This window comes from Centrocercus urophasianus, unplaced genomic scaffold (assembly GCF_019232065.1).
Source record: "Centrocercus urophasianus isolate 14NV4802_14NV808 unplaced genomic scaffold, USGS_Curo_1.0 seq_15, whole genome shotgun sequence".
Classification (NCBI taxonomy): domain Eukaryota; kingdom Metazoa; phylum Chordata; class Aves; order Galliformes; family Phasianidae; genus Centrocercus; species Centrocercus urophasianus.
The window spans coordinates 44,591,526-44,614,538 of record NW_024884697.1 but is presented as its reverse complement, the minus strand read 5'-3'; the positions used below and the strand labels follow the sequence as shown (position 1 = coordinate 44,614,538).

The window sequence follows — 23,013 nt, the reverse complement described above, 5'->3', positions numbered from 1 at the left end:
CGGGCGGGGACGGACGCGGGCGGCAGCCGGGGGCAACGTGGTGTAAGATAGGCGTGGGGTGGACCTGCTTCTAGAAGCGAGGCAACAGCTGCCTTTATCTATACGTGTATGCCTTTAGCGTGGCTGATAGTGCGGTAGTTAGGCGGGGCGGCGCGGGCAGAAGTCTGAGGAGTGCGTGGAGTTTATTGAGCAAAACGTCAGAGCCGCGCTCTGCAGAGCACTGAGGGAAAAAAACAAACAAACAAAAAAAAAAACCCGAGCTTTCACCGAGTTTTCTGTAAGTGAACTTCCATACGTGTCGTGGTGCTCATTTAGGTAATGTGTTAAGCACGTGTTTCTTTCTGGGTATTTGTGTAACTAACTGCTGTTTTGTTTTGTAGTTTTTTTTGCTCCTGCTCTATAAAAAAAAAAAAAACGACACAAAATGTCTGAAGTTAAGGAGAGGAAAAAAGGTCTTCCTTCATCCAAGAGCAACGAAGTTTCCCAGAAGCTCAAAAAGCACAGCAGCCGTGGGAAGGTGGTGAGCCACAGCCAGAACTCTGCTGGGATGGACTCACGGATGGCCTTGGGTGTGATTTCTCTCTCTGCCTGCTTGGTGCTGGCCTGGTAGGTAGCCCTGCGCAGAAATCTAGCAGAACTTGTTCTTATCATACGCTCAGTCAGGTTTCTTTATCTAAATCTTTAATAAATGTGTGACTTACATTATACAATGCACATAAAGCAGTAGGCAGAGGCGTCACTGATCCATTTTATTCTGCTGTCATTCTGTATCTCTCACTTTTAGCTTTCATTGCTTACCTTAATCCATGCAGACTGTTGTTCTCTTTGCAACTTTTAATTGCTGTGCAGTATTCTAACAAATAGCATAGAATCATAGAGAACAGCAATTCATGAAAGTGCAAGTATTTTAAGCTCTGTTCTTCTAGATGAAATGGCTCTAATGGCTCTAGTATGAGGACCCCCTCATCCACCATAAGCCTTACTGAGGGATGAATCCAGCAAAATAACAGCATTTTACTCATAGCCTCACTTCCATTCTGCTGTCACGTTCACTAGTATGCACATAAAGTACAGGACTGAGATTCCTACTATCTGTTCAGAAATATAGCATCATACAGGGTTTACCAACTGTTCTTCACTGGTTACATGTTCATAGAAACATAAAGGTTGTAAAAAACCACTAAGATTATCTAGTCCAATTCTCAATCCATCACCACCATGCCCACTAAACCATGTCCATAAACAATGTTAATGTTAAATAGTCAATGTTCTTTTAGCAGCATTAGCTTAACCAGCCTTAATTAGCTTTAAGCAGCATTAGCTTGACCAGCCTTTCTAATTGTGAAGGTTTCCATGCATGATTTTGAGGTGCTCCACAAGAAAATCCAAATTAATGTTCTGTGTTTCAGTTCTACCAGTTAAAGTATACTTTATCAGTGAAATATATTGCCTTGCCTGAGGGGGAAAACAGTACCTGCTGGTCAAAATGGAGAGCAAGAATGAAATGCACAGGCAGTAGAAGCAGGGACCAGTAATCTGGAAGGAGTATAGGGATGCTTCTAGACTGTGTAGAGTTGGATTCAGGAAGGTTCAAGGCCCAACTGGAACTGGACCTGGCAGTGATAAAAAGGGGTTCTATAGGTACATCAACTGGAAAAGGAAAGACCAGGGGGGTGTACTTTCCCCAGTGAACAACATAGGCAGGATAGTAACAGCAGACAAGGAGAAGGCTGAGGTGTTCAACAATTTTTTGCCTCAGTCTTTGCTAGTGACTGCTCTACAAATATGCCTTGAATGGCTGGTTTGGAAGGTGGGAACTGGGGAAGCATGGCCCCTCCCCCTGTAAGCGAAGATAATGTTCATGGCTGCCTGAAGAACCCAAGCATCCATAAATCTACGCAGCCCAGTGAGATGCATCCTGAGGGAATTGGTAGATATAGTCGCCCAAGTCACCCTTGGTGATATTTGAAAAGTCATGGCAGTCAAGCAAACTCCCTGGTGACTGGAAAAAAGGCAATACCACATCTGTTTTTAAGAAGGGTAAAAAGGATGAGCTAGGGAACTACCAACCTGTCAGCCTCACCTCAGTGGTAGGGAAGGTCATAGAGCAGAACCTCCTGGAAGCTATGCTAAAGCACATGGAAGACAGGGAGGTGATCTGGGAGGACCAGCACAGCTTCATCAAGAGCAAGTGCTCCCTGATCAACCTTGTCGCTTTTAATGATGGTGTAACTGCATCAATGGACAAGGGAAGAGCCATTGATGTAATCTATCTAGACTTCAGTAAGGCCTTTGACACAGTCCCCCGTAGCATCCTTCTCTCCAAATTGGAAAAATGTGGATTTGATGGGTAGCCTTGTTTGATGGATGAGGAACTGGTTGTGAGGATGTACCCAAAGAGTGGTGGTTAGTGGCTCAATGTCAGTACTGCGACCAGTGCTCTTTAACATCATCAGTGGGATTGACAGTGGGGTTGAGTGCACCCTCAACTTGCAGATGACACCATGCTGTGTGGTGCAATTGACACTCCTGAGGGATGGGATGCCATTCAGAGAGACCTAAACAGGCTTGAGAGGTGGGACCAAGTGGACCTTATGAGGTTTGACAGATCAAAGTGCAGAGTCTGGTATCTGGGTCAAGGCAAACTCTGCTATCAGTACAGGCTGGGCAGTGTAAGAATGGAGCACAACCCTGTCAAAAGGGACTTGGGTGTACAGGTGGGTTACAGCTGGACATGAGCCAGCAGTATACTCTCGCAGCCCAGAAGGCCATCTGGACCCTGGACTGCATCCAAGGATGTGGGGCCAACAGGGTGAGGGAGGTGATCCTACTCCTCTGCTCTGCACTGGTGAGACCTCATCTGGAGTGCTGCATCCAGATTTGAAGTCCTCAGTACAGGAGAGATGGGGACCTGTTGGAGTGCTCCCAGAGGAGAGTCACCAAAATTATCCTGGAGATGGAGCACCTCTCTTAGAGGACAGGCTGAGAGAACTGGGGCTCTTTCAGCCTGGAGAAGAAAAGGCTCTGTGGGGAGACCTGAAAGCAGCCTTTCCATATCTAAAGGGGGGTTGTAAGAAAGGAGACAGAATCTTTACCAGTGTCTGTTGCAATAGGACAAGGGGAAATTATTTCAAACTAAAAGGGGAGATTTAGATTGGACATAAGGAGGGGTTTTTTTGTTTTTTTTACTGTAAAGATGGTAAGGCACTGGAACAGACTGCCCAGAAAGGTGGTGTGTACCTTGTCATGGTGACATTCAAGGTCAGGCTGGAGGGACTCTGAGCACTCTGATCAGCTGTAGATGTCCCTGTTTGTTGCAGGGGAGTTGGTATAGATGGCCTTTAAAAGTCCCTTCATACTCACGAGATTCTATTATTCTATGAAATGACCTGTCTGTGTTAATAGATGTTTTTCTTTGTTAGATGGTATGCTGTGTGAAAGAGAAGTGCATCTACAAATGTTTCCTTATTTTTACACGTCTGTTGGAAGGCATCAACTCCAGTATGAAGACACATCAAATTCACTAGCAAATTGTGTGTGTGTGTGAGCACAATTCCCTTCATTAGCAGATTTCTGTGAATCAGATCCTGGAAGACTTAATGTATGCTAATTATATTGTTTTAATTTACTGTTTATTTATTTGCAATTTGCAGGTTACTGTTTCAGCAGTCGAGTCGATTTGCTGATATGGAAAAAAGGTACAATTTCTTGCAGCAAGAAGCTGAAAGATTCCTGGACGTGGAAAATAAAGTTAGCTTAATTTCTGAAAAGGTAATTGTTAACATCTTAATTGGATTGTTTCTGGTGAACATTTACCATTGTTTTATTTTATTGACTTGTAGTCAAATTTGAGCGACTCTTCTTTTAGATACATTTTTTCTAATGTGTTCTACTTTCCTTTACCTTCAGTGGATATTTTATAGCAACATTTGTGATGACAGCACAAGAAGTCAGTTGTTAATTTCCACTGAAGCTTGTTTAAGTCACTCTTAGTCCGTTCTTTGTCTTTAAAATGAAAGTAAATAGAAATATCTACCTTACAAAAGTGCTTTGAAGGTAAGGAATGGTATGAAGCCATATGTATTAGACTTTCAATGGACCAATCAATGAAGAAAGTTTAAGGACTGTGTTGCTTTGAATTAGTTACTTAACCACTTGTTTACTGAGTGTGTGTACATACTGGAGTATAAGCATTATTGAAAAGCATTAAGAAGGAAAATAGCATTAATCATATCCATGACAAAAGCAGTGACAAAACTTGTGTTGACTCCATCTGAAACAATGAAATTTAAGTTGAACTTTGACTTAAATTTGACTTTATTGATTAAAAAAAGAAGACACTGTAGGAATCAGATTTTTTGTCTTAATAAATGCAGCTACATATGTCAGTCTGTACTGTTGTCCAAGGATGTGCATGTAGCAGTTGTATCTCAGTGTGTTTTTTTGACACAAAACTTTTAAAATAACTTAGATTTATGCACATCCCCATCCTGTTCTATATATAATTGACACATACATATATTTAAGTAAAAATTGCAGGCATTTTTATGTGTTAGACCAGTTCTAGTAATACGAAAGACATGCTGAAATGATGGTGTTTTATTTTCCTATGTGTGGCAAAATGAAGTAGGCTGGCTGCAGAATTATTGCACGGATAGTGATGGGAGAGCAGCATGGCCTGTGCAAGTGATATTGATTTAGCACTGATCTCATAATGCTGTCATCTATATATGATGTAATTTCTTGTTTATTTGCAGCACTTCAGATTATCTAAATTCCATGCAGCATTTTGCACTGTGAGATATTTAACATCCCCCTCCCCCATCCCACAAAAAAAACACATTCTATGGAAAATCATCAACAAACAAACCTTTTTATGTGGCTCTTTAATGCCAGATTAATATTTTAACAAACAAATATGAAAGCAAATCTTAATATAGAAACTTTGTAACAAATAAAGTTGTTTCTAAGGGACTTCATTCTCTGTTAAACAAGTGCAAGTGATTTTCTAGTCTTGCTGTTGTTTAGTAGACCTGGACACTGTTTTGTGTTATAAATGCAGCTTGAGTCTTCTGACAATATCCTGCAAGAATCTGCCTCATCCATCTCTGTGATGACTGAATTTGAGCAGCAAGTGTCTTCTCTTCATAACACCATAAGAGAGATTGAGACCAATGAAGAGACTCTGTTTATAAAGATGCAGGGCATTAATGAGAAGTTCCAAAATATTACGAATTCCTGGAGAAAAAGCATGGATGAAATGAACACGAACACTAGTGGCATAAAATCTGAAGCAAAGTTCATACATACAGAAGTTACTTCCCAGATAAATAAAGTTGACCAAAGAATTAAATCCCTTTCAGAAAGATTAAAAGACTTGGAAGACAGTACAGCCAGAAATATTAAAACAGTAAAAAGGCAAGAAGATGATGAATTTGCTAGAGTTGAACAAAAGTTGGACTCGCATGCAACGGCAATTGAAAAACTAGAAGAAGAGCTGAACAGTCTGTTAGCCAAGAACACAGACCTGAATCAGAAACTTGCAGCCTATGAACCTAAAATTGAGGAGTGCAAGACCCATTTGCCAAAAATCGAAAATGCTATTCATTCTATCCTTAGATTATCAAGTGAATTGCTAAGTATGGAGAAGAAGATAGAGAACTTGGCAACACAGCTATCTACTGTGGAAAGTAATATGTTGAAAACTGTCTCTGATACAGCGGCGATGCAGAACGTTCTTGACGGTGCACAGTACAATGACAGCATATCAAAACTGCAAAATAAAACAGCAGTTATAGAAGAAGTAGTACGTGACATGGAAGTGTCTTCAGGTGCTGAAGGAATAACTTTAGAAGGCTATAAGTTAGAAAGTGACCAAGATGGGGATAAGTGAATTTGGACTTAAGGCTCACACTGATGGAAAAAGCACTTTAATTGATTAAAAGTTACATGACTTCAACATACGAGCTGGGAAGGGGACAGAGACATCAGGTTAAAATTTATATTTATTCTTCATTGCTTTGGTTCCCATATTGTTACTTTTTGTTATCATATCCTATTGACTTTGTAACACAATGAACAATTGATTTCTCTAGAGAGAGCAGTTAATACTGCGTGTTCAAGACACTCTTAAACCTCTATTTCTCAATGCTAGGATATTTCAGGTTCATGTATTTATTATTTATTATTTATGTATGCATTGTATCTGTTTACAGTCATATTCAATAAAAATATGTTGCAGTCTATTGCTCTGTCCTGGTGAATAATCCAATTCAAAATAATTTGATCTTCCAAAAGCGAGAATGTATGTCCACTGTTCCATTAAAAGTACTGTTCCAGACTGAATTTTTTAATAATACTGTTGTTTCACAAGCATGTTCTACTGTGTGGTCTAGTTCATCTATGCTTGGAGAAGGGCGGTTAAACTACCAATGGTGCTCCCTAGTTGAATGTATTTAATCAACCCAAACTCTACTGAAAGCTGAACGTACTTGAGATAGAACAAGAACTCCTCATCGTTAGATGTCATTAACTAGGAAACACGGTACAGCTCTTCACAATATAAGTTCTAATATTTTGTTTTTAAGCAAACAGTTTTGTGGTCATGAGGAATTCTGTCCTAAAAACTCGATCAATTTAATTAAAGGGTAACAAATAAAGAACAGAGGTAATTAAACTTATTTTTCTACTGTGTCATGTGGGGGCTTGCTCATCAACACCACCACTGTGCTGCATCAGTATCAGTTGTAGAAAACAATAAAAAGCTTGCAAGCAAACAGTACCCAGTTTTTATGTTGTCTAATGCTGTTCTAAAGAAAGAATAACAACATGCTGCAATTGTTTGTTTTAAAAATCAGTACTGTGGCTAATCTTAATTCAGTAAACTTCTCAATTCTAATGCTCTCTACAGGCCAAGTTGCTGTACTGGTAGCTTTTAGCAGCCAAGTGGATGTTTCATTGTACTGAAGTTAGGATTAGGGCCAGTAAGGACAGTCAAAAACACAGTTGCTGTGCTGAATTAGCAATCTGACCTTAGTATTTCCAAATTGTAATCAATTCTCATAAAAATAGTTAAAAAAAAAACAAACAACAACCGGATAGGGCCTTGTAGTTAAAAGGTGCAATAATGTAATACTCTGAGTTTTCCAAGTTTGTTTTTACTGAACAAGAACAACAAAAAAGCTAGTTACGAAGTGGAAGAGTAATACAGTAGTTATGCCTGCATCATACGACTGGTTCCAGGCTTCAGGTGCATAGATGTTACCGTTTCTGAAAACCAAGCTATTTCTGCAGTGTGTGTTGGAAGGCCCCACCTGCTCCTCCCTTCTCAAACAAACAAACAAACAAAAAAAACCAACACGTATGATCTAGCAAATTCAGCCAAAATGTGCTGAAAGGACAGTGTTAACGGCCTTGCAGCAAATGTCTTATTTCCCAAAGACAGGGTTTGCTCTCAATTTCAACATCATAATACTAAGGTATTTAATTAGAGTATAGCTTTAATCTTGATGATTGTTTTTAAGTTAGAAACTTTGTCATATATTTTTACTTGTATCTCTTTAGTGTGAAAAGACGCTGAACTTAATGGAGCAGATGGAACATCTTCAGGTACCTTCTCACATTAAACGTCTACAGGAAGATATTTATACAATGACAACATGGTCAAGCAGCGTAGTTAAAAAGAATGAAGAACTGCAGAAGAATCTGACAACCCTTCTTCATGCAGTTGCAAGTGTTGAAGAGAATGCAGCTTCTGTAGCCAAAAATGTAACTTTGAAGATTGTGACAGTAAAAACTGACATAAGACGTATTTCAGGCCTGGTCTCAGAGATGGCCGCACTGACGGAGTCTTTGCAAGCATTGGAAGATAAGGTAGAAAAAGGTGAAAAGAAGACGATAGAAAGCATAAGTGATCTGATTACCAGTAGCATCGACCGAAGTACAGAACTACAAAACTTGGCGTCCAGTAATGCAAGAAAAATTGAGCAAATTAAGACAGCTTTGTCTGAGTTAAGGAGTGACTTTAACAAACATTCAGATAGACTTTTGAATCTCGAAGGAGACAGAGCAAAAGTTCTGAAGACCGTTACTTTTGCAAATGATTTAAAACCCAAGATGTACAATCTTAAAAAGGATTTTGCCACCTTGGAGCCATTAATAAGCGACCTGACGCTGAGAATAGGAAGATTAGTTGAGGATGTGTTACGACGGGAGAAAGAAATTGCTTTACTGAATGAGAAGCTGACCAATCTAACAAGAGTTCAGACTGAGATCAAAGGTATGAAAGAAGAAATAGCCAAGATCTCAGACATTAATTGATCACTAGAAAAGACACTGCCTACGAAATAGCAATGTTTGAGGAGTGTTACTCCATCATGAATAGTGCTAAGAAGAAAGACAACATTTAAAGGCTTTGTTTAGAAGCACACTGGAACTTTGAAACTTCTTTCTTTTAAAAGAGAAGAAAAAAAAATACTGATTTTGAGGGAAAACAAGCTATAATTTGAACAAAAAACTTGTTTCTGTGCATATTTATGTCTTTCCGAAGAGTGACAGGTGCTATATTTAATTAAATGCTTCTTTTGTACAATAAAACAGTATTGAAGCATAAAATATTGATCTTCAGCTTTCCCTTTCCTGCTTCAAAAGAAGGAATAAAATTGTGGTCTCCACATAAATGAAAGGTAATCAAACTGCATTAGCAATTTAGTGCTTGTCTCAATACATTAACCTTTTTTTTTTTTTTTTTTGGAAACCGCAGCAGTTTCCTATTTTAATTTTTTAAATGATCTGTATTTAAAGAGGTAAATGCAGGGAACCAAGCAATGCAGGAAAAAACCAGGAAATGCAGTTGATGCCCAGCAAAAAGTTTTTCCTATAAATCAGTATTTTCTCTGAGGCCTTATGATTGCAATCACACAATTATGCAGCATTATTAGGTCTTTAAAACACAGTACTATACAGAGGGGGTGCTTTGAAAGATCTACTAATGTTCTTGATGGCCTTCTCCCAGTGTCACCTATATGTATCCGTACAGGAATCCTAACAGCATTATTCATCATTGCTTAGCCTGTAAAATACTACAGCAATTGGCAAGATTAGCAAAGAGAACCTACTGAGATGTCAAAGAGTAAGACTGATACTAGCCCCTGACTGTATTTCTGTGGTGAAGAACAAGAGCTTACGGTACCTGAGACATTTTGAAGTGTAGTAAGAGAGAGATTGAAGTAACGTGATACTGGGAGACCGTTTAGCAGAGAAAAGAGAAGAAAGTGCACTAAGTAGGAATTGAAATTGCTATTAAAAAAATTAAGCAAGATGTAGTAATTGAGAAAAAATCCCTAAAAGTGAAGTTATGTCAAGAGATATAACCTAATAGGGTGGTCTTTATAACTCGTCAGTTGTTCAGATGGTCATATCTGAAAACAGTACAGCTGGTTGGCTCTTGAGTTGATGGAAGATATATCATTCTTTTCCTTCACTCTTCCCATCGTCATTCAGCATTCCATGATTTTTGCACTTTTTTATGTTTCAAGTTTCTTTTACTCCTTTCCAGTCCATCTGACAAACCACAGGAATAAAACTGTTAAAAGACAAGTCTTCCTAAAAACCATCCATATGTGCCAACCAAGGAACCTTTGTTCTTTCACACAGCTCTTGAGCAAACTCCTGAAAATAACAAGGTGTTTGAAGGAGAAAAATAAAAGAACATCCAGAATGATCAGCCATGTTAAAGTGCAGGTTCTGCATTGCACCTGAAAAATACAGAAGCACAGAATAACAGAATATCCTGAGCTGGAGGGATTCACAAGGATCATCAGGTCCAAATCCTGGCCCCAGACAGGACTACCCAAAACTAAAATTATGTCTGAGAGCACTGTTCAACACCAGAGAAGAGTTCAGCACCCATCCCTCCATACCTCTCGTGAGGAACTGTGGGCCACCATGAGGCCCTCCCTCAGTCTCCTCTTCTCTAGGCTCAGTGACCTCAGCTGCTCCTCATACATCTTCCCCTCTAGACCCTTCACCACATTCATAGTCCTCCTCAGTTTGGTCTAAGGACAGAGGCAAAACTCATTCTGTATTGGAAAAGATGAGGCACAGTGAGGCAATTTTCATAACTTAGATCAATCTACTAGCCTTGCTTTTTGCTTTTGTGCTCTCAGCAGGGGGGAGTGTATGAGATCAGGAAAAGCACAATTCTTATTTAGTTCATTTCTATGGATGGTCAACAATACCCTCTACAATTTCATTATGTGATGGAGAGATTCAGGTAGCAATGAAAATTACAGCTTTGCTACTTGCAAAGACTCGTTCCATGCAGTCTAAGCCATAATGATATTCAGGACATCTTTGCTTTTACCTTATCACTCAAGTATGTTGCTCAAGAATAGTATTCTAGCCAGCAACTTACAATGAATAAAAGCATCAACAGTGTTCAGTGACAAATACTGAAACATTACAGGAGCACAGCCAACGTATTGAAGTCTGCTCTTAGACACCAGAACACCAAGCCAGCCAGAAGTCTGCTAGTGATTCTTTGCCCACATCACTCAAGTTGCAGAAACTGTATCCTGTAACAAGGCTATATAGCTATTGAGCTCATCTGTCCAAGAGGTACTCACGTTCACTGTAAAAAACAGGATTTATTGTTTTCACTGTGAACTACATTTCCATGTAGAAATGTAAATGAATTACATCTATTTGTATTATTATAGCCCAGTTTAAAATGATATGTTACAAGCATTTCAGCACGTATTAGCAACATCAGCGAATTTGATCTGTAGTACAATCTAATACAAGCACAGGGTGTGAAAGTTCTTATTCCAAATTAGGCAGTACGTTTTAAACCAGAAAGCAGATTTCAGCTCCATAAATATTAAGAGAGCATGTTTTCTCCTTCATAAAAAAATATACAGAAGCAGCATATATATGATCCATGTTTCAGGAAGCACTCTTGGGTTTAATGATTGTTCTGAAGTTATCTCAGTTTTACGTGGTTCCAGAGGAGTGCTCCTTTCCGATACAGGACTTTCTCTGTAAAAACAACCAAGCCCATCTGAAGTACCGTGGCTCTCCCACCCATCTTCTCTACTTTGAGAAAACATACTGCACATAATGCTATAAAGCACATTTATTAATGACAAAGTTTGACTTTCAAATACATTTCAATACCACCACTTTCCCACTGAAGCAGTTAAAATTTCAGTGGATAATTTTTTGTGCAATAGCATTTTCTATGTTAAAGCATCTCAAGCATCCAAACAAGCCTATGGCTAAAAATCAACACTTAGCAGCTGCAGCTGCCAGTCAGCAGCTCCCTCTCAAGTTTTCCACTGGAACAGAATAGTGGAAGTAGAACTAGGTCTATTTTGCCTTTCTCAGTTACAAAAGAAAAGGAGATATAACTGTTCTTAGTAGTTTTATCTTTGATTGACCTTGATAAAGGTCATCTTCCAAAGGACAGCTTCAGGTTCACCTTAGAGCAAAAATGATGTTATTTTATTACTGCATGTGTTTACAGCTGCACAAAGGTAGCCCAGGTCTTTCTAAAGAAAAACCACGATTTTGCTCCACCCATGAAACAAGAGGAAAGTCTTGCAAAATGTAGCTTAACATTGGTTTACTTGATAGTCAGATTACCCTGCTATGTAAGGCAAATTCTGTCTTGCTCTTCTGCTGGCCTTGAAAGTTCATAGAAGTGGTTCACTTTCCCTGGATTAGAAAGTTGCTCTGTTTTTTAGTAAAGTCCAGTGGGTTAATGCATGCCTTTAAACAGACTATGCTACTCAGTGCACAAGAGATGCTATGTTTACCAGTTAACACGAACCACATACAAAAGGCAATTTCTAAAATTACTTAGCATCGGTGGTCTTGATGTAAGATCAAGGTTGTAGTTAATGCTCTCCTCCAAAAAACTCTTAGAAGCAGGTTTTGTTAAACAGCTTCAAAGCTTCCTACCAGCAACAGGGGAAACAAGATATATGTACTTTTATCCCTGAAATTCAACCCAAAGTACTTCACACAAGTGTTTTATTTAGACTTAGGGAATTGGGCTTTGCAGTATAATGCTGCTAGCTACCAACCACTGTAAGAATGTATGTTTAGTGTCATTGGAAAAGGGAAACTGTTTTAGATTTTACTCCTCATTTAGAAAGGAAATAAAGGTTAGCTTACTTGTTTAGCATAACCATCCCAAAATCTTGGAAAGTCAGAGGGCTTTTTTCGAAGTAGCAGGGATCTCAATGCTATGTAAAATAGTAGCAGAAATATTAGACCTCAATAGGATGATGTGGTCAATCTATTTATGCTACTCCAACAGAGCAGACTGTTCATCACCAGTTGAATGCTGAAAGGCAACACATGGAAGTTCTGCAAAAAGGACACATGCTCCAGCTCTACTAAGTGAACAAAGTAATGCTGGAGGTGATGAACCCTTAATACACTATTAGGCATTTTCTGAATTTTACTTAGTGTGATTCGACTGTTGTCTCTTGTACAGCTGAAACTCAAAAGGCAGCATGCTCATCTCTTACATTAAATACTGGAAACAAACAAAATTCATTGCCTTAATAAAATATTTTCAGGATTCTCTCCTTGCATGCCTACAAGCTTAAGATTTCCTCAAATCATTAAGGTTCAAAATCAGGCATTCAGAAATGTATGGTTCAACCAAAACTCAGTATTAACATAATTAAGTGAAAAAAAAGGCAGGGGGACACAGGAGTGTAAATCAAACTACAGAAATACCAAAGTTAAGAAAAAGTTGGCATGTTCAATCCCTCCAAGAAGAAACAAGCCATTTTTAATTATCTTTTAGTGGTTGAATATTTCTGAGAAACTTTAACAAGAGCAAAGCTGATGTAATAAAGTAGCTGCTGCAATTTAATTCCACAGTACAGCCAAAACAACATCTTTGGTGCAGTTCAAAGCCAAGAGAAGCAAAAATTAGTCAAGCAAGCATAATTTGCATTGCAGTGACTACTCCAATGCAGAGAGTTCTGAGTAGTGTAAGATTCTCCCTCAAATCTATGGAGAACGCAGATGCTGTAACTGGGATGTCCTATCAGACTGCATTTTTATCTCAATCACTGCAATTAATCTGTTTTACAGAAACAGCTGGTGAAACAGGACTGGAAAAAAGCATATAGCTGCAGTTAGTTTCTGCAGTACTGCATGGGGTTCCTTGGCCCTACTCTGGGAACAATGAAAGCCTATTTTGCTGCTGCCGTTTCACAATTCTAATTCTTGAAGTGCAGAAAGGCCTATTTTTTATTTTTCATTTTGGGAAGTATCTGAGGCATTTGCTGCTGTGAAATGAAGCTCATATATGCAGTAGTAAACAGACACTAAGCACTCTGTTTCTCATTTATTTCAGGCAATGACAGTGGTAGAATTTAAACCCTCATGTGGGATGAGGGTACAGCCAATAATAACACCATATAGAGTTTGTTTTCCACATAGTCAAATATATAAAAGTTTCATGAAACTCATCACTGGACAGCCAGCGAAGTCAGTCCATGAGGTGTCTACTGAGTTAAACCAAGCTTCTTCTTCAGAGATTCTGGCATTTCAGGTGGAGGTGGACGAGGAAGTCTGAAATAAACCTTCACAGAATCGTAGATGAACCACTGTAGCGCAGTCAGGGTACCAATCATGATGATACGAGCAAACAGACCTTTCCAGACACCTGCAGAACAAAAATACAAGCCATGAGCAGAAGAAACCAGGAAAGAAGAAATCCCCTCCAGAACACAAATGACCACAGACACTAAACCCAAAATGCATCAAGGTATGTATTTACCTCTGAATCCAAGCCTCTTAAGAACCTGTGAGGCAGAACTGCCTTTTTCCTTGTTCAACACAGATACCACGGAGTCAGCAGGATGAGAAACGATTGCACAGAACACACCAGCTGAAAGAATAATTTGACATCACTTCTGTGGTGTTTTATCTGCATCACTACTGTGCATAGTAAATATAGCCAACTGAATTAACATCTTCCCTAGATCACTAACAAACTGCACAGGAGATACATCAAGTCTCCTGATATTCAAGAAGTCTGTTCTTATTAGGGTTATATGACTATTAGGAAACACCTCAACCAGCTAAATTACCCCTACCCCTTCTGTCAAAAGAAAACTCATCTTGAATCTTTGCAAATGCACAATCACCCTTCCACTCAGATTTCTCTACCATTTTTTCAACATTCCTGTTTCTTTTGTAGCCTCGCAAAGATGCAAGTTTTCTTGTTTGAACCAGCTGTTGTTTCTAAACTAAGGCACTGACATAGCAGACACAGGAATAACTGAGAGTACTATCCTACTACAGGCTCACTCATTCCAATCAGAGATTGAATCCAGGCTTTTCTCCTGCACTTGCTGAAGTTACACGCAAATTCCCTCACTCTCACATCTATTTGAGATAGAGAAAAATGTGTGGCTTTCAAGAGCAGGATTTAAAGTTTTCTTACCAATATAGCCTGCAATAAATGTGACTACCAGCTGTTCTCCTTTTGAACATTCACTTCGTGGCTTGGGAACAACATACTTGTAGAGAGCTTCAACAGTACGTTCAAAGCAGGCAAATTTCATCATTGTGTATGGAATCTGTCTCATCCATAGCGGAGCAACACCTTTATAGAAACTTAACAAGAAGAGAAACTGTTTGATTATCAGTAGTACTGAAGAAGTACTTCAAATCTGAAAAAAAATCATTATCTTACTGCTGCTATCAGCAAAACAATTCCTAACAGATTGACACTGTAAGGTCAAATTGCCACAATACCTATGGAGCAGGAACATATTTCTATTATTCATTTCTGTGCACTACCTGCAAACAGCAAAACAGGAATTTAACTGATCCCTACTCTGCACAGCTATTTTTGTTGTCACATTTCAGATCACAATGCACTGCAATAATGAAGCACGGCTACTACAAGTGCAGCAAGGTTCAATGTCTGCATACCAGCCACGTCCTGATAGCGGTAAATGACTCATGTATTTACAGTCACTTTTATCAGAACAGAAAGCTAACATGCAGTTATATTTCTCTCACATGCCAATGACTCAAGCATCTTCGACTGTACAACCAAAAAAGTTGCTGAGCAACTTCGACTGGAACTGCTAGAAACTGAAGTTATCCAGCAGAACTCAGCACAAAGATACTCACAAAGATGGATCTAAGGAGCATGTGGAACTAACAGCCAGCTCAGCACAGCTTCCCTGATGTTAACTGCGTTAAGTTGTTATCCTGAACTACAAAGACCAACAAAGTATTGTAAGCTAAAGCCACTACTGATTTTAGCAACGATTCTTTGTCAGGAAAAATATTTTAAAAAATGAGAATTCAAGTCAAAATAAAAAAATAAGGAAACACTAAAAACTTACGCCCAAATGCCTTCTTCTCCAAACATTTTAGGTACCGCTTGCCGCAGAGTGTTAGCGTATCCAGGCTGTGTCTGAATGCGAACTTTAGCAGCTTCCATTGGAGCCAGAGCAATGTCAGCAAAAAACTCTGCACTGGCAGATGCAGCTAAATATAACGAAGTACGCCACAAATAGGCATTTTCCTGAAGTGAATTAAACGTGTTTTCATTAATGAATTGTACTTTTCCTGATTCCTCTCTGCTAGTAGTACTGTTACGTTGCTGATGCACAGTTTCACATAAAGTACTTAATGCTTACCTCTCCCAGCATGTTGCCATACAGGATTTTGAAAACTTCATAGAAACCAAATTTACAAAGCCCCTGCAAGGAGTATCCAATAAAAGTTGGAGCCCATCCCTTAGCCAAGCCACGAAATCCATCTTCGTTGATTGTCACTGAAAATCCATTGAAGATGCTCTTGTACTTTTGTGGATCAACCTAAACAGAACAGACAGTTAACTGCTTGACATCTGACATTGTTTTCTCTTCTCACACCTCCAAGTGGAATAGAAAATTCTTGAATTCCTCACACAGCTGGACTCCCCTGGACAACATCATCACCACAAGGTTACACTAATGTAACTGCAAGGGTTACTTGCTAGTCTCAATCCCTAACTTTACATAGTCAGTATGTTCTTCAATACTCAGGAAACAAGCAGCCTCAATTTTGCTTTGTATTTATTTTCCACATGACAAGTAGGACTTTGTACATAGGAGAGACTCACTAACACTGATAGCACTATTTTTGCATAATTTTGTTTAGATCAGATTCTTTAAAATCTTGACAGCTTTTATCAGCAATCTCATCAACCCTACATGTAACACCGACACCAAATACAAAGCCTGAAGATTCCCGATTCTTAAACAGAAAAGGTTATTTGTCCACTATTAGTTTGATCCCTCAAAACAATTAGATTAAGATAGGTAGATCAAAGAGTAAAGAACTTTTGCACTTGTACTTTGATTTTGCAGTAAGGGCTACATTCAAAATATTTTCTGAACACAAAAAAACCTTCATTGATGCTGGAAAAGACCTCTGGAGGTCATCTGGTACTCTGAGCATCAGATCTTAGAATAAAGGCCAACCAGGCTGTTTGTTTCACATGAAAGCAAACAATTCATTTAACAGAAACTCTGAAGCATGTCATTCTGACAGATTTTAAGTCATGTCCACTTGCCTTTCATACTTGTTTTCATCCAGCATTTCCCCAGGAAGATGAAAAGGAAGATATCCTTTTAGAAGACAGTCAAAGGACATGCGTGTGAAACGGCAGCGACTAATTCTTTAACTTGCAGCCTATCCACTGACTGAGAACTAATTTACCTAAACACGTCAATTTCAGAACATTCAATATTTAACTGGGTACAGTAAAACTAGACTATATTCATTTCAGAGTCATGTCTAATTATCACCTACACAGGAGACTACCTCTTCTTAAAAGTACATGTGAGGACAGGAAACAGTTTTCTTCCTGGAGAATCTAGGGAGGATTAATAACATGCTCACTTATAGGACCTGTAAAAAGATAAATGCTGACAGGTTTTATAAAGTTACACTGGAAGCCAAATGGAATCTTCTCTAGAGAAGGGGAAGCATAACCAACTTCATCTCAAAGGATGCCCAGGACTAGAAGCCCAAGTAAAACACACCTACAAAACCAATGAAGCTTATGAATTATAAGGTCTTGCTCCCAGTGGTATATGCAGCGCTGCGTGACTCTCAGGCCTTCTGCCCAATAACCCAACTTGCAATCCGACTGAGAACTGTCTGAGATGCTACACCCTCTCTACTCGTGATCAATCTCCTCCTTCCCAAGAAGCTCATCTTTGCCTAAGTCAAACTACATATCTTGGCTTTTCATGACATGCACTGACTGTAACAACACAAGAGTTCACTTAAGCTACACTTTCAGAAATAACACATGTATGCAACTACAGCTTTTCCTCTATGGCAGAAATAGAGATTGAGGCTGAGCCTCAAGGGAAATTTATAAAAGGCATCACATTGCCTGCATCTGATGCACCATGGGTCTGCCCAGTGCATTACAAAATCAATACTTCGAGACCAGAATTTAAGATTTTCTTGAGCACATAACCCCCCCACTTCAGTACATTTCCAGGGATTTACAAGTGTGCTTTAATTTGCTATGTTCTTGAGGCACAGATTTGCCTGAATAAACCCATTACTGTTTTTACTCACAGCTGTTTACCAGATTGTTTTAATGCTGGAGTTGGTATTCATAAATTAAGTGCAGTGAGGTTTCACTTCTTCCAGTTCAGTGAGAAACCATTCCTATCACTACTAGGAAACCAGACACAAGCACTGACACCCTTACAATTTAAAGTTCTACCTTTTACACTGAAAATGTCATCATGAGAAACTATCCAAGCTGTAACTCATGCAGCAATATCCAAAATGTTAATGGCTCAAATTAAACATGCACAACACTTCAGGCTAAAAACATAATTAAGTCTTCAAAACACTAATGATACAAATTCCTTCTTCTGAAATACGTGAATTGTGCAGAGCAGCCCACCAGTCAGCACAGAATAACTTTGTGGTGGGTGTAGTTTTGGAAACGTAGTATGCTAAACTTATAATGAACATAGTTAACTTACCCAGGTTAGCCTAAATGACTCTGCTTCCCTTGAATGTGGTATTTTGTTAACCTCACAGCATTAAGGTCAACACTCAATTAAGCATTAAGCTCAGCACTCAATTTATTTGCTGTGTGGCATCCAGAAAAGGTACTGTGAACTCTCCATATGCTGGCTACGTACAGAAAAAGTTTAAGAAATGTCTGAGTTAATACAAACCTGCATACGACATTTCACTAAATCCAGAGGTACGACAGCAGTGTGTGTCAGGCCACAACTTAGGACCCCACCAACGCCACAAAGAGCATAAAACTTGAGCGAGCCATATTCACAACTGTATTCTGCAGCAAAACATAAAGACACACCATGCTTTTACATAAACTTCATGCATCGTTGGGCAATGATGTCCAAGAGATAGTTTAAGCTTCCATTTCATTAGTAGATTAATTATCTCACACTAAACACACTTTATCAACTTCACCGCATGCAGAACAAACCTGCATTCTGCATTTAACCAGGTCTAGAGGAACCAGTGCTGTATGCGTTGTTCCACAGCTAATAATCCCACCGAAACCACAGAGCACAAAGAATCTGCCTGAGCCATATGCACAGCTGTATTCTAATTAGGAAAAAAAAATTACATTTCAACCAGACATGGTAATGAACATCAGAAAAGAAACATAATTGATCCAGTGCTATCTTCTCAAAATTATTAAATTCAAATAATTTTTCACGCTATACTATTTAACTACAGTTATATCATAAATAATCTCCTATGCTTAACTTAACACCTTCTGGACTGTCAAGATTGGATTCTAGGCCATTCAACATGAGTTTCTTCTTTGAAAAAAATAAAAAGTAATGAAAAAGGTTATAGATCACAGCATATTTGTGTTGAAATAATTCCATAACTACTAGTTATTCCATAACTACTAATTATGACTCAAAGCCTCAACATCAAGCATCTTCTTGTATCAAGGAAATAAGCAAAACAAGCATTTATTATTCTAGAGACAAAACTTCTTTTTAAGCCCCACTACCTAAAGGAATGAAATACTATGGCTTAAAAATCTCTCACACTGATTGCAGAGACCACACAGATCTGTCAAAGACTGGATTTTTTTTCCTTTACACAGTATTTTTTCAGGTATTTTTCAGATCCTTCATGTATATGAATTTTTCTTTCAAACGCAGAAATTGAGATTTAAACAGCTTCTGTTAAATGAAATTTCAGAATTTCATTAGATTGAACATTCACATTTAATGTTATAGAAAAGGTTAATCAAAGAAACTTTTTGACCATACGTCATCAATGCATATTTAACTAGAACTGCTCCATAAAGTACTCCGTGTGAAATCATCCTGTTTTAAATAAATTTCTTCATGAACATGAAGTTTCCAATTATGTGCAACACCATCAGCTAATCACCCATTAACACTAACAGGTTTATCCAACTTGCAACTTCTCTATTGTAAAAGAGCTTCCCCAAAACATTCCAGAACTTTCATCTCATTTATCTCCCAACTTACTCTTCAAAATCAACCAGTAAGACAATAAAAATTCATTTCCTCTTTATTCTGAAATAACAACACATTTCAAATCAGAGACGCAACATTAAGCTTAAATTTAAAGACAGGAATTAATTAACAGTCAGAATAATGTATAACCTAAGAGGTTTTTTTTTAAACTGAGATAATACCCAAAGCTGAAAATATGTTAGTCCAGGACTTGCACATACCTCTAAATAGCATGGTTAAGCTGTCTGCTTTCCAGACTGCAGAAATACTGTGTTTAAAACTCATCAGAATGACTGTTTAAATACACACAAATGAGTTTGTCTATACAGGTGTAATCAGAGAAGCCTCCAGGTCTGAATTACTGGGTGGTTCTGTCTAACCACGCCTTCAGCATGACAGTACTGTACTTCCCACACTGCCAAGACATCTGAACTGCCCTTTCACACCCCCCCTTTTCTATATTAATTTACTGTTAAAAAGTTGCACTCCTCAGTAAGGCAGAGCACTGTAGAGAACACAGGTAAGTAGAGCTTTAAGTATCTCATTTATTCCAGTGATACTCAGACTGATTGGTCAACTGGATATTCAAAAGCACAGAAAACCAAGCCACTATCAGGTTGGCTTACACTCTTTACATGTACCTATGTTTGCAGCAGCAGAGCAGTATTAGGAAAATAAAAGACAATCACATTAGATACCTTATTTTCTATTTCAGAAGTGTAACCACGTTTCCTTAAAAACTGTTACCTGAGAATAGAATGGCAGTAGAGGAAATTACAGGAAAGACATCCTAACATAAGTAGATGCTGACTTACGACAAACGCAATAAAGCTACTTAAATATAAATACACAGCACAGAAACATGTCTACTCTGTTAACTGAAATAATCCTAGCTGGAATATAGCTGTTGTCGTTACTTTAGATCTGAACCACTAACAAGGACAAATTCCAAGAGCTGCGTTATGGCTGATGCCCTGAGCTGAACTTGAAAGGTCTTGTGGGTTCTACTGATGACTTTGTGTGACCTTGCATAAGCTCAGATATCTTCTGTTACTTTCCCAACACAAAGATCCAGAGTACCAATTAACAAAATTGCAGGACAGACAAAGAAACATATATATCTTCATCTGCTTACAAAATGGATGAAGATTTAACATAATTTTAAGAAATAAGTGCACATACAAGATACATTTAGCATGCGGAATGGTGATTTAGGACTTTATTTGCTAGGAGCAATCCTACTACTACTGAAAGCCAAGGTTTGTTTCTTTAAATTCAATGAAACCGAACACTCAGTTCTGTCTTTTTCAAATGCTACACAGACATTCATACAACAGCACTAACAGACATCAGTAATTACAGGGCTTTACAAAAGAAATCTTGTCAAGATTTTATAGTATGGAATTTTTAATAAAAGCAGGCAGGCATTTTCCTATAGACAGCTTATAGAAACGTGAGTTTTCACATCTACTTCCACTACAGGAAGGTCTGACCTTTGGAAGTCACAGCAGAGATTAAGTAACACGCAGGAAGGGCTTGGACTTAAATCTAAGGAGCATCACTGTGTCTTTTCACAGCTACCTCGTGCATGCCCTCTATCTACTAAACTACTAAGGAGAAAAAAACAAAAATATCAACACAGAATAGCTGCTCCTACAACGCGTGTGGATGTTGAGACGAGAATAAAATACACACACGCAAAAAGGATCTTCAGACCCATCCACGTCCGCAGACTTGTACGCTGCTCTTCCCGCAGGCAAAAGCGAGGGTCTACGGGCCTAGCGGGGCCAGAAGCAGCGATCCGGCAGCCCCAGGACAGCCATCAGCAGGGCCTACACCGCCGCTCCGATCCGGGACCTTCTCGCGTCCTTCGCCGGCGGCGCTGAAGGCGCGGTGCCGTTCGGCGCGCGCCGCCGGGGAGCGGAAGAGGCCGCCAGCGCCTCCCCCCCCCTTGCCCTTCCTCGTCCTCCAAGCGGCCGGCGGCCGCTCCCCGCCCCAGCGGGCACGGGCCCGCTACGGCAGAGGGGAGCGGGCCCGGCCACGACCTTCCCCTCCAGCTCTTACCTTCGGTAGCGGACGCGGCCGCCAGGCTCCGCCGCGTGGTGGGCGCCTCGGCCGGTTCCGCGCGCCTCCTCAGCCCATCCTGGCACAGCTGGAAGTGCGGAGCGTAGAAGGGGTTGAGCCGCGCGAGGGGCGCGATGGACGAGAACATGGCGACCTGAAGCGGGCGAGAAGAACGCAATGGGGCGGCGAGGCCTCGCGACCGGCACGGCCCGGCGGCCGAGCACCCGGCGCCCGCTCAGCTCCCCAAGCATGCAGCGGGCGCCACCGGCCAGGCGACCCGACTCACCTCCTAAGATGGCGGCGGGAGCGCAGCGCTGCTCCGGCCGCAGCTGGGTGCAGAGGCTGACCGCAGGCCCGGCGCGGTGACTTTGTCCTTCGCCGACGCGAGAGGCGGAGCCACAGGGCAAGAAGCCGCGAGGCGATTGGCGGATGCGCCCCGCGAGCCGGTGCCGCCGCGCATGCGCGGTCCGCGCCAACGCCCTTCCTCCCCGAGGTGGGGGAGGGGGCGACTGTCGCTGAGGGGAGGGCGGGGTTCCCCGCGTTCTACGTAATGCCGCGAGGATGCGTACATCTCCCTTGGAGGAAAAAACGCGGGCGAGAGAAGGACCGTGGCGACGATGCGTGTGCCCGCGGCCCTGGAGTTCCTCCCTGCGGTTCCCACTCGCCGGCTGCGGGCTCCACCGCATGCCTGCACGCAGCTCCAAGCGATGGCAACCGCAAGGTACGCCCAGCTCCGCTCGTGACAGGCGGCGGCAGCGTTACCTGTGCGACCGCAGCCTGCAGGCTGGGACTGGTCGGAGCTGGGCGCTACTTGTTGCAGGCCAGCTACCATTCCTACTCTTAATCGCGTGCTGTTTTCAGGCGCGGTTTGAAGTTAGTACTGTGCTGAGTTCCGTCTCTCGTTAACTAGCATCACTACTATTTGAACTATTACTATTGAAATTGGCCTGTATAATGACCTGTTATGAGGTTTTAGCTGAAAATTAACTTCTAACCTCTGCACTATTAACAAATAGTATTACAAGTCAAAGAATCATAGAACGGCCTGGGTTGAAAAGGACCACGAAGATCATCAGGTTTCAACCCCCTGCTCTGTGCAGTCGCCAACCACCAGACCAGGCTGCCCAGAGCCACATCCAGCCTGGCCTTGAATGCCTCCAGGGATGGGGCATCCACAGCCTCCTTGGGCAACCTGTTCCAGTGTGTCACCACCCTCTGCGTGAAAAACTTCCTCCTCATATCTAATCCAAACCTCTGTCTGTTTAAAACTATTCCCCCTTTGTCCTATCGCTATCCATCCTCATAAGCAGCCATTCCCCTTCCTGCTAATATTCTCCCTTCAAGTACTGGAAGGCCACAATGAGTTCTCCCCCCAGCCTTCTCTTCTCCAAGCTAAAAACCCCAC

At 40.5% G+C, this 23,013-nt stretch overlaps 2 protein-coding genes and 1 non-coding gene across 4 annotated transcripts; 1 reads left to right on the top strand and 2 right to left on the bottom strand.

The window, feature by feature from the left end:
* The first annotated feature begins 4 nt into the window (after nt 1-4).
* On the top strand, nt 5-8,613 carry LOC122158659 (IKBKB interacting protein). 2 transcript variants are annotated; one of them, XM_042815483.1, is made up of 4 exons: nt 5-277; nt 381-606; nt 3,654-3,771; nt 7,564-8,613. In XM_042815483.1, exons 2-4 carry the CDS (start codon nt 425-427, stop codon nt 8,317-8,319), a joined length of 1,056 nt encoding a protein of 351 aa, XP_042671417.1. In that variant the 5' UTR covers nt 5-277; nt 381-424; the 3' UTR covers nt 8,320-8,613. The 2 variants fall into 2 exon arrangements, with proteins under 2 accessions (XP_042671417.1, XP_042671416.1); XM_042815482.1 differs by having other exon boundaries at nt 5,063-7,652.
* A 4,741-nt stretch (nt 8,614-13,354) lies between these two features.
* SLC25A3 (solute carrier family 25 member 3) lies at nt 13,355-21,995 on the bottom strand. Its single transcript, XM_042815484.1, has 8 exons — nt 21,895-21,995; nt 21,609-21,762; nt 18,246-18,367; nt 15,687-15,866; nt 15,390-15,571; nt 14,474-14,646; nt 13,805-13,915; nt 13,355-13,690 (listed from the first exon to the last, which is right to left on the bottom strand). The coding sequence occupies exons 2-8, from the start codon at nt 21,754-21,756 to the stop codon at nt 13,530-13,532; spliced, it is 1,077 nt and encodes a 358-aa protein (XP_042671418.1). The 5' UTR covers nt 21,757-21,762; nt 21,895-21,995; the 3' UTR covers nt 13,355-13,529.
* LOC122159172 lies at nt 14,955-15,195 on the bottom strand. The gene has a single exon (XR_006168399.1). It is a non-coding gene; the product is annotated as a small nucleolar RNA SNORA53 (small nucleolar RNA).
* Nucleotides 21,996-23,013: the final 1,018 nt, after the last annotated feature.

What these genes read in the sequence shown, in the direction of transcription:
- LOC122158659 (XM_042815482.1), top strand. Translation starts at nt 425, where the DNA reads ATGTCTGAAGTTAAGGAGAGGAAAAAAGGTCTTCCTTCATCCAAGAGC. An exon ending in GCCTGCTTGGTGCTGGCCTG is followed by an intron (nt 607 to 3,653) that starts GTAGGTAGCCCT and finishes TGCAATTTGCAG; the next exon opens with GTTACTGTTTCAGCAGTCGA. An exon ending in TTAGCTTAATTTCTGAAAAG is followed by an intron (nt 3,772 to 5,062) that starts GTAATTGTTAAC and finishes TTATAAATGCAG; the next exon opens with CTTGAGTCTTCTGACAATAT.
- SLC25A3 (XM_042815484.1), bottom strand. Translation starts at nt 21,756, where the DNA reads ATGTTCTCGTCCATCGCGCCCCTCGCGCGGCTCAACCCCTTCTACGCT. An exon ending in GGCCGCGTCCGCTACCGAAG is followed by an intron (nt 18,368 to 21,608) that starts GTAAGAGCTGGA and finishes GTTTTGCTGCAG; the next exon opens with AATACAGTTGTGAATATGGC. An exon ending in TAGTGAAATGTCGTATGCAG is followed by an intron (nt 15,867 to 18,245) that starts GTTTGTATTAAC and finishes TGTTCTGTTTAG; the next exon opens with GTTGATCCACAAAAGTACAA.